This window comes from Dendropsophus ebraccatus, chromosome 5 (genome assembly GCF_027789765.1).
Source record: "Dendropsophus ebraccatus isolate aDenEbr1 chromosome 5, aDenEbr1.pat, whole genome shotgun sequence".
NCBI classification, from domain to species: domain Eukaryota; kingdom Metazoa; phylum Chordata; class Amphibia; order Anura; family Hylidae; genus Dendropsophus; species Dendropsophus ebraccatus.
In genome coordinates, this window is record NC_091458.1 from 114,485,522 (window position 1) to 114,497,525 (window position 12,004).

Sequence of the window (12,004 nt, forward strand, 5' to 3'; positions counted from 1 at the left end):
ACAAATCATACCATAAAACAGACATGTTAGAAGACAGACACTCTTTGATAAATTTCTGTCTTAAGTAAATGACATTTATTTAACTTATAAAACATAAAATAGAATTGAATTCAGAACTTTTTGCTGCCTCTGAACCACTGTTTTTAACACTAGAGTATTGGTGGCTATGCCGCTATCAGCTCTACCTATGTGTTAAGTTTCCTCTTTAACCTGAATGGAGCACCCCAATTCTTTCCAGCCAGAAGAAAAAAAAAGGCATTTTGGATTTTAACTGCCTGACTCTCTTGCTTTTGGGGATATAAGCTGCCACCAAACATGTCTGGTTACCGGCATACCTCTCGAGTTCTACCCATATAGTGATAACTGTCAGCCAAATAAATGTTTAGCCACTAACTACTCAAGGCATGTTGGTTATCCAATGTCAAATTCAGCACAGCAAATACTTATGTTTACTGGTTACAACATGTAATATGATCCCTTAGCTAGGAAGATAATAGAGGGACTAATTGTAGAGCAGAAATCTGCTGAAAAGTATAAACACAGGACAGCTTATCCTGAAAAGTCACCTAAATTGTCAGGTACACTTTAAGGCTATGTTCACACACTGTAATACAACATCAAACTACGGCCGCTGTATTACATGTTACTGTGGCCAACACTGCCATATCAACCACAGGAACATTATCTTATATTTTCATAAGATCTTATTAGGTTTTTACAATTTTTCAACATACAAATAATATGCCCAACGTAGGCCAACTATAGCATAATCAGGTAGAAATCTCACGACGTTCCTCATGCAAGAGAAGAACAACCCCACCGTAAATATAACAAAATATAAAAAACAGGCTCCAATCAGTGCCCCATGTCAGGGTGTCCCAGATCATGGTCTCGACTTCTACCCAGCCCAACCGTTATAAAAAAAAAAAACTGAACATTTAACATGCGACTACACAGACCAAACACTAACAAGACACACGTGTAAGACAAGGGAATCCACCACCCATCCCTCACTCCTCATTACAGATAACCTGTTCCCTCCCTCCTGGAAGTCGGATCTAAATATGATATCCAGGGCTGCCACACCTTTAACAACAATTCCTCTTTTCTGCCGCCGTGATGGCGGTAGCAGCAGCGATCGGGGAATGAGGAGCAAACAAGCGCTCACAGGTCTTGTTTGCTTCTCCTGTCACCCCGTGTAAAAGGGGCTTTACATTGCATGGGGCCAAAGAGAATCTTTTTCTTTTTCCCATTTGGATTGCAGACACATTTGGGTGTGCCCACAATCCAATTAAACATTGAACACAATGTAAAGTACATCCAGCAGCCGTACTTTACATTGTGAGCACAACTATTCTCTATGGCCGCTGTTCGTTGAACTGCAGCCATACAAAATAAACATGCTCATTATTTTCTGTGGCCACAGTTCAACAATGGCCATAGTGTATACTGTGTATAAACACTATGGCTGTTGTTGCATTGAAATGCAAATGTATTGATTTAATTTCCAACTAATGTTCTTTTCACTCCGTTGTTAATTAAATTAGTATTTTGTGTTAACATAGCCTAAAATTATCATACTTCCTGTTTGCTTTGAATGTTTTTGTTTGTTATCTTGATTATAGAAAGAATTGGATATTTAACGATTGGATACTTAGGCAATCCTCCTAAGTCAAATTAGAGACAAAACTAGATACATGCATGACTGTTTGTTCATTTTGACTAGTGCATAACTCCTGTGTATTACTATTTATGAGCTGTGGAGATTTGTTTCTTGTATTGTGGGTAGTGCATTTTAAAGACACAATAGACGTTTCTTATCTTAATTGCTAATTATATAACATTTTCCACCCCATCAGAATCTCTTAAATTAAGTATAACCACAGTTTCTTGTGGGCTACATGTATTCAGATAATTAACACTTTTTGTCATGTCTTCAATGCTAAATGCGTAATTGCAGAACACAAGTAACGAATAAGCCACTAATGGGAATAATAAGGTTGTACTATACAATTCTGATTGATCTGTGTATTGAAAGGTCTTAAAAACAAAAGAGCTGAGCAGTATGATATATTTTTTTCACAGTCACTTGACACAAGCAGCAACATTTGAAGACCCCCGAATTGAAGGCTGCCAAATCAACCCTCCCACACCTAGAAATGTGGAAATGAGGAGAGATCCTGTTCTTGGTTTCGGGTTTGTTGCAGGGAGTGAAAAACCCGTTGTTGTCCGTTCTGTAACACCAGGTAAGTGACTCTGTTTGATAAGTATATGTCTAATTTCCTTATGATGAGTCCTGCTCGTAATCAACAATGATTAGAGATGAGCGAACTGCCCGAGGTTCGGGTTCATATGAACCTGAACTATTGGCTTCTGATTCCCGCTGTCTGCCTGCTCCATGAAGAGGGTGGATACAGCCTGAGGACCGCCTACAAAACTGGGATACAGCCTATGGCTATGGCTGTATCCCAGTTTTCCAGGCGGTCCTCAAGGTTGTATCCACCCTCTCCATGGAGTGGGCAGACAGCGGGAATCAGAAGCCGAGAGTTCAGGTTCAAAGGGACGCTCATCCCTAATAATGATGTGATAAATCGGTGGTCAGGAAAGTACTTCCCATTTTAACGCCAAGGCCTCGTTTATACAGCTATAAACAGTCAAGAATATATAGAAGAAAGCCAATCCTATAGTATAATAAAATAGGCCTGTTCTAGTATTTAGAGTGTAGCACTTTCAAACCATAGCAATGTCACAACTCTCGAAACTATTACACTGGAGCTTAGGATAACAAAATTGGTTACGTTTTTGTCACATAGAGCGGCCGCGTCATCAGCCGCTGAGCCGCGATTGGCCGAGCACAGTTATGCTCAGCCAATCGCGGCTGAGCAGCTGATGACGCGGCCGGCACTCGGGAAGATCGAAGGTGTTCGGGCCAGCCGGCCGAAGATGACGTTTGGCACAAGATGGCGGACGCGTGTCGGCACGGATCAGGTATGTATAAAGCACTACACTTCCGGGTACACGGGTGGGGGTGGTGGGACATGGGGAAGGGGGCCATTCACAGACATAACATACATTACAAAGTTGTATAACTTTGTAATGTGTGTTATTCTGTGAATAATTTTTTACCGCCGCACTACCCCTTTAAAGAAACACCCAAAGGCCAATTAGTAACCTCAAATAGTATAATATACTATGTAAAAATGACAGCCATCTTTCATAACAATGGGTGTCATTGTGTAAAAAAAATTGCCGTTATTTGCGCAGTGACAGCCGTTGTTATGACAGATGGTTCTCAGTTTTACATAGTGTGAACCTAGTCGAATAGTGAATGTAGTAATTGTCTTTCCAGTCCATTTAATTCCTACTAGTATTCTTCCACTTGATGTTTGGTAAGACTAGAGCCTAATAGTAGTGAGGGTAATGAGATGTTTGTAGACGCACGTTTGTTACCCATAGCCGGCTTGATACTGTTGAGTGGCAGCACATTTATGAGATTGATGTGAAAGTAAGAAGGGAATGCAGTCAGTCAGAGTGTAAATATACAGTTCTTGAACTAAAATGTGTAACAGGCAATATTTCAATGAAATAGTTTGTTCATTTCCTTACAGGTATTATTTTTCAAGCTGAAATACTAATAGAAATGAAACAGCTGATAAATGAAGCAGCGTACACAAAGACATTTTATTTCACTTTACTTGGTTCTTGAAGCACGGCTCATTTGTATGCTTCATATAGCCTGTTACAGACTGTTCCAGGAGCATAGACGTCACACATTTTGGGACACAGCTGACATAAAGTACTGCAATGAGAGAATACAAATAAGCAAACGCATACATATCTACACAAATAGAGGGAGACATGTAGCGTTCTATAACAGATGTAACAGAATCATAATGGGAAACATAATAAGCCTCTTTTATGGCGAAAAGAAACATTCAGCATTTACCTGTGGTAGGAATAGAGTGGGGGAAATTATAACAATAACCTGTAGAACTGGCTATAGATTATTGGGGACAATCAATCTATATTACTTTATATCCTCTTAAATGTCAACTTTGCCTATTGGATTCTTGCTAGAATGTGCCAGATATATTCACTAAAGACAAGCTGCATTCTATATGGACCGACCTCAATGACTGGTAAAGGCTATAGCAAAGCAACCAGTCAGAATATGCATTTGTAAGATGAATATATGGTACTTGTGAAAACCTGTTACAGTTCCTGGAAAGAGATTTGAAAAAATATCACATTTAAAAATTTGACAGAATTATTTCCATTTAAAAAATTATATTAAATGTTTATTCCTTTATTTTTAAGTGACACAAAATACAAACCTTATTTATGACTATTATTAGCTTTATTTGAATGCTTTGCTCTATGGCTATGTTCACACTAATCAGGGGAAAAGTAGGAGGTCGTTGGTACCCCCTGGCGATCTCCATATCAGGACCCAACGGCTCTGTTATGAATAGAGCTGCGGGTACAGCACGCTAGTCACGTCTCTATTCATTCCTATGGAGCGATGGAAAGAGCTAGGTACGCCAGAAGAGCAATGTACTGTGTTATTTTTTCTTTTTTCCTGGAATACCCCTTTAACCAGCAAGGACATAAGGATTTGAATTTGTATAGTCTAGAGAAAAGAAGAGAAAGGGGGGACATGATCAAACCTTTAAATATGTTAAAGCACTAAATAAGGTTCAGGAGGGAAGTGATTTTAATTTAAAAAAAAAAACTGAGCTCAAGAAAAAGAGGACACAGTGAGAGGTTAGTTGGGGGAAAGATCAGAAGCAATGTGAGAAAATATTGCTTAACTGAAAAAGTAGTAGATGCTTGGAACAAACTTCCAGCAGAGGTGGTTGGTAAATCTAAAGTAACTGAATTTAATTATGCCTGGGATAAACATATATCTATATCTTTTCTGGCAACAATTCTCTATGTTTCTCTGATATATATATATATATATATATATATATAATTAATATCAATAATATCTACTGCTGCCAACAAAGGGAGAGCAGCTGGTTCTGAAACACTGGCATACACTTCATTTTAACCCCTTCCCACATGGCTGCGTAACTGTATGTCCACATGCGGGTGGGGGTGTTCAGAGAGGGGTCGCGTGTGCTATCTGCAGCCCGGGACCGCGGCAATTAGCGGGCACGGTCCAATCGCCGTGCCTGCTAATAAGCCTTTTAAATGCAGCTGTTAAAGTTGACAGCTGCATTTAAAGTGCTGCTTTTGCTTTTCCCTAGTGATCAAGTGTGGGGGGGATATCCCGGCCGTGGTCTGCGCCGCATTGGCTGCAGCAGCTGAAAGCAATAGAATGCCTATGTCATTTATCTATGCTGCGTATCTATACTGCATAGATCTCAATGAGAGATCAGAGCAGTCCTACTAGAAGTCCCCCTTCTAATATATGTGTAAAAAAAAAATGTTTTTTATTATTAAAAAATCCCCTCCCCTAATTAAAGTTTGAATCACCCCCCTTTCCCCATTTTAATAATAAAAATAAATAAATCAACATGTGCAATCACCCGAACTATTAATTTATTTCATTCCTGATCTCTCACGGTAAATGGTGTAAGCACCAAAAAATTCCAAAGTGCAAAATTGTGCATTCAAGAAAAATTGTAATAAAAAGCAATCCAAAAGTCACATATGTGGAAGCAATGTATCGATAAAAAGTATAAATCATGGCGCAAAAAATGACACCTCACACAGCCCAATAGACCAAAGGATACAAGCGCTATAAGCATATGAAAAGAGCAATTTTGTCTGTTGTCTGTAGGTGAAAAAATGCAAGCGCTATGGTCTTTTAAACACAAGAAGGGAAAAAACAAAAGCGCAAAAACGAAGATTAGCCTGGTCCAGAAGGGGTTAAATATATTTTTAAATTATGAAGAAAAGGGTGAATATTTTGGGTTCAGTATAGTATCACAGTCAATGGTCAAATGGGTTTCTACATTTAAACATATTTTTTATGATATTAATTTGAAATCCTTGGACTATTGCTGGAGGACGGGGAATATATCGTAAAATAATACTAATACTAATACTCTAATACTAATACTACCTAATACTCTCTTAGTTAATGACCAATGTGTCAGTATTGGGAGGCAGCTTGTTTCACTATCAATATTTGACTTGTGAGAGGATTTATCCTTCAAAGTCCCTCTTCCCTGCCACTTCCAGTTTCAGCAAATAGAAGAAGTCTTGTAAAGAGTTATCCAATGACTAGAAACCTGTCCTGTTCTGATAGCTATAGTTGCTGTGCACCTGTGTGTCTATCACATGACCGTTGGTAGACACTTACCTGACCGTGCTCCAGCGTTGTCTGCTCCAGCTGGAGCGCAGCGCTGCCCTCCTGCCCGGGGGCCGTGTGACATCACAGAGACCTGACAGCGTCCCTGGTTACCAGGGGTGCCGCGGGCTCCAATGAGGCACGGTGGCTCGGCTGAGCAAAATCTCATTCAGCTTAGCAGATTTAGGCTCGGGCTGAGTGGCAGAAGCTGCTGTCACCCAGCCTGCAGCTACTCATGTGTATTGTATCAGGACTTAGGAGTCCCGATCAATCACATTCTGGTCCGGGCTCCTGGTCCTGTATTTAAGGAGCCAGCATTCTGTTCATGATCGCTGGCTATTAAGGTTCACACCCTGATCCCAGCTCCCCCTGTCTACTCCTGCGGTCCCCATTCCTAATCCTGTTATCTGACCTTCCGCCTGACCTCTGACTATCCGATTGTCACCTGAATTTGTACCGTGTTGCCCATTTGGTTTGGGTTAACTAGGCTACCAGGGACATGACTGGGGAGGTTAACTAGACTAACAGGGACATGACTGGGGGGGGGGTAACTAGGCTACCAGGAACATGACTGGGGGGTAACTAGGCTACCAGGAACATGACTGGGGGGGTTAACTAGGCTACCAGGGACATGACTGGGGGGGTTAACTAGGCTACCAGGGACATGACTGGGGGGGGTTAACTAGGCTACCAGGGACATGACTGGGGGGAGGTTAACTAGGCTACCAGGGACATGACTGGGGGATTAACTAGGCTATCAGGGACATGACTGGGGGGGTTAACTAGGCTACCAGGGACATGACTGGGGGGAGGTTAACTAGGCTACCAGGGACATGACTGGGGGATTAACTAGGCTATCAGGGACATGACTGGGGGGGTTAACTAGACTACAAGGGACATGACTGGGGGTTAACTACAATAGCAGGGGCACTAGGGGAACAATACTTTGCCTTGGCCCGGGTGCTGAAAACCCATGCTACTAACTGCTGCGCACAGTATACGGCCTCTTAAATGATTTCATTATTGCCTTACTGGCCCTCGACATGGAAAAGGTTCCCCACCCCTGGAGTATATGCTCTATATCTGCTATATATTGCATATGAAAAATGTGGATGGTTTTAACCTATAGATATAATCTTGTCATTGACTTTAAGGAATTATCTGTGAGTTCATTTGATCCGTCTCAGATGTACGGTAGAGAAATTTGCTACATACACCATCCTTTCCTGACTACTGCAGGATACAGCATTTTGTTATATGTAGACTTCATCCATGCATTTTCACTTCTCAGAATGGAGAAGTGGTATAGCAGCGTTTCACGTCTCACCACAGGTAGCAATAGAATGCTAGAAGCACCCTTGTTCTCCCTGTGTGGATTAATCTTTACATACAAGTTTTGCACAATAGGGTTCTGTCTGATTCTGCTTCCTACTGCTCAGATGGAATTATAACTGAGTGGAAGACCACATGCTTGCTGTGTATTTCTTACTATATATAATGATGCTTCATTAATTCTCCTCCACATGGCTCGTGGCTTGTTTAAGTTTTTATTTTACAGGTTTTTTTTCTCTCTATCTCTTTTTTTTTTTTTTTTTTTTAATATTTCCCTTAATTTTAGCACTAAAGTCAGCAACTCAGGCAGCTCAAACCTGAAAGAGATTAAAAGAGTAGCTGATATCATTTACAAATATGTAACTTATTGTTTTAAGAATATAAAGGACCTGATTTTTAATAATAGTTATAAGTAGTAATATGCAGGCATGGGGGCAGTTACTTTTCATTAAAGAACAATGCAGATACCTGACCCCAGTCTAAATATTTAAAATAAATATAAAGACCCATTCTCACTGCACTATTCTCTCCAAGGCCCTTACCTTCCTCTCCAGTGCAAGGTTTGTCACAGAACCCCCTTCCCCAACTATTATATAGCATTTACAGTACGTTTCCCCTGTTGGGTAAGGATGAGCTAACCGGTTGAGGTTTGGGTTCGTATGAACCTGAACTATCGGCTTCTGATTCCCGCAGTCTGCTCGCTCTGTGGAGAGGGTGGATACAGCCTGAGGACAGTCTACAAAACTGGGATACAGCCTATGGCATGGGTCTCCAAACTGCGGCCCTCCAGCTGTTACAAAACCACAATTCCCATCATGCCCGGATAGCTAAAGCATTGGATTTGGCTGTCCAGGCATGATGGGAAATGTAGTTTTGCAACAGCTGGAGGGCCCAGGTTGGAGACCCATGGCCTATGGCTATGGCTGTATCCCAGTTTTCCAGGCGGTCCTCAAGGTTGTATCCACCCTCTCCACAGAGCGGGCAGACAGCGGGAATCAGAAGCCGATAGTTCAGGTTTATACGAACCCAAACCTCAGCCAGTTCGCTCATCCCTACTGTTGGGCACTCTCAAGCTCAAACTAGTATATGACTTTTAGTTATGCTTTCACACATATCCTGCATCATATTATCTTTTCCCAATCTCTATAGTACCAATTGTAATTATAGTCTATAGTCAGTATTAAAAAATAATCTATTAATAAAGGGTTACTACAGAGAAAAAAAATAGTTTTTAAATGAACTGGTGTCAGATAGTTAAACAGATTTGTAATTTACTTCTACTTCTATTGGATGCAATTCTGGGCAGTCCAGGAATGCATGGATACAGTGGTATCCATGTTTTTACGGACTCCCCGGGGCTGCATTCAACTTTTTCAGCCTCCGGTACTTAAATGCAGACTGATCGGACTTGAGAATGCTCAAGTAACACTTATCTCTTTTAGGGTACATTTACATGGACAGATAAATTGCTTAACCCCTTCAGGACCGGGCTATTTTAGTTTTTGCATTTTAGTTTTTTTCTCCTCGTGTTTAAAAGGCCATAGCGCTTGCACTTTTTCACCTACAGACCCACATGAACCCTTATTTTTTGTGCCACTAATTGTACTTGGCAATGGCAGACTTAATTTTTGATTAAGGAATCAAATTTTAATAAAGGAATTTTATTTCATTTTGGGGGGGTTTCGTGTTTAAGCCATTTGTTCTTTAGTAAAACTGACATGTTCTTTATGTTCCTCACATCAGTACAATTACAACGATATGTAATTTATATGACTTTTATTTTATTTGATGGCTTTTAAAAAATTAAAACCTTTTTTTTAAAAAAAAAACTACATATGTTTAAAATTGCTCTATTTCCATCCTAATAATGCTTTTATCCTTTGGTCTATGGGGCTGAGTGAGGTGTCATTTTTTGTGCCTTGATCTGTACTTTCTATCAATACCTTATTTGCATATATGCAACTTTTTGATCACTTTTTATCACAATTTTTCTGGATTTAATGCGACCAAAAAATTTGCAATTTTGCACTTTGGAATTTTTTTGGAATAGTTCAGGCGATTATACATGCGGCGATATATATTTATTTATTTTTATTTATAAAATGGGAAAAGGGACACTAACTAGAAGTCCTCCTGGGGGATTTCTAGTATTATTACACTGCCAAGTCGGGATCAGTGCCTTTACGGTGCAGACCCCTGGCTGGCTCATAAGCTGGGACCGCTCCTCCACGATTAAGTCACGTGTGTGTGTGTGTGTGGAGATGACGACCCCCCACTAGACCACCAGGTATTGGGGAAAAAGGCATTTAAATGCAGCTAAGGGTTAACAATCCTATTTATTTGCTTTCCGTTTTTTTTTTTTTTTTTTTTACCTTCCACCTACTGTGTTGTATCTGTTGGGAATGTATTCTCTGGTAAAGGCTTAACACTTTATACTTATGCGATTAGAAATGTGGGAGTAAGAAAATGTGAAAGACAAGCTGAAACAACAAGGACATATAAAACAATAAACTATTAGTAAAATAAACTATTATATAAGGCTTGATTGTGGAACATTTTCCCATTGTAAATAGTTTCACATCTTAGTTGCATGTTGGGTTCATTCTCACCTCCTACCAGAAATAGGTACCATGCACTCTTAATGCTCCGGTTAAACATTGCTGTTGCTTATGCCGTCGCTGACATTTGTGGGCAAGGATAACAATCCGAGTGTCAATAAGAGCCTTTTATAGTCTGATTGTTACAAATTTTATGTATCTGAAAAATGTTTGCAATGCCAAGTGTGGCAGAAATGACTGTTTGACACAATGTGCATCTGATTCACAGCCTCTGTACGCTGCCCTGATTGTACAAAGATATATTCAGAAGCTGATGCATTCTGGTCCTTTCCAGCCGTTTTGACAACTGATAAGATGTCACAGTAGAAGCCGCTTCTGTTACGCGTAGTGAATAAAAACATTGCTCAAACTCGGAAACAAGTCTCCCAGACATTTGAGATGTTCAGATCTGTTTTCCTGCTTAATTATCAGGACTTCGATCCTTTCAGGGTTAATTACCATGGTTAAAGTTATTGAATTTAATGGAACAACAGTTTAGAAATTTATTCAGGACTGTCATTGTGAAAACGGTTAAATACTATAGCCAATAAATGGGTGACATTGGCTTCAAGGAGAGTCAGCTTAGCTGATAAAAGATTCATCAACAGGCAGATAATCATGTTAATAATTCACAAGTTTCAAGCCTTGTTTTTGTTTCTCAACAATTCTTTCAAGATGTTGCCTGGTCATTAAAACATCATTAAAGTAAATGTAATTCCTTGTACAAGACTCAGATTTCCAAGCAGTTGTATTAACACTACAATGAGAGAGTAAGGCTATGTTCACACTACGTTCTTTTTCAATAAAGAATAGATGCTGACTGCAATGGAATCAGCGTCCGTTCTTTACTACAGGGGTGGCATTGCATTGAAGTACTGTCCGCTGTATGGACACCTCTTCATTTTTACACCCATTCTTTAGAACAGGCATTAAAGGGGAACTCCATGTAGAGGTTAAAAAGGATGAAACTTTTGCAGAAGCATGTAGCATTACATACCTGTCTATCCCAGTTTTGAAACTACCAAAAATAAATTTGTTTGGGGGGGAGGGGGGTTGTTGTTCTGTATTGCTTTTCTGTCCTTCCTGGTTGAGCAGTTCCCAGAATGCAATGCTTTCCCTCAGCTGATCATCACAGTCACCATCCCATCACAATCAGTAAAATTAGTGCTGCACCTGCTTCTGGCCATTCAGAGATGGTGAATCACTCCAGCCAAGCCTCCTGTGACATCACGCCCTGCCCCCTGTCTGCATCATCAGCCTGCACTCGGCAAACACACACAATGTGAGACAGAGGCATGGAATATTTGTTTCCTAAGGGGGGATAGCAGAAGGAGCAGGAGACAATGTGGATGCAGCCCAGCGACCGGCAGTTTAACAGCGTCCATTGCTATGCAATGGACACTGTTAAATGTTGTGTGAACATAGTCTAAAGTAGCAATAAAGAAAGATGAGGAACCTAAGCTGTGTTTTACAGTTTGAGGTGAGGTGTTACACTACGTATAACACCAGCCGTTCTGTGACACCGGACGGGTCAAAGAATGGCTGGTGTTACTGAAGATCATCCCGGACGGTACTTCATTTCTGCTGAACTCAATGTGCGCTCGCATCAGAATTCACTGCTGCACACAACGGCTAAACTTACACTGTGTAAACATAGCCTAAGGCTATGCCACTGTCTGCACATAGGAAAACGGTGTTGCGGGTAGGAAAACCCCTTTAAACCAACACTGTCTATTAGCTCTGTTGGAGTGGTCACTGTGCAACTGACAAACCA

At 40.5% G+C, this 12,004-nt stretch overlaps 1 protein-coding gene across 1 annotated transcript in view; it reads left to right on the top strand.

Annotated features, from left to right (window-relative positions):
• Window positions 1-12,004, top strand: part of LOC138794185 (FERM and PDZ domain-containing protein 4-like) — a 203,382-nt gene that overhangs the window by 185,278 nt on the left and 6,100 nt on the right. The window contains exon 5 of the mRNA XM_069972959.1: window positions 2,086-2,246. Coding sequence (XP_069829060.1) covers window positions 2,086-2,246 — 161 coding nt within the window. The remainder of the gene's footprint in view (window positions 1-2,085; window positions 2,247-12,004) is intronic.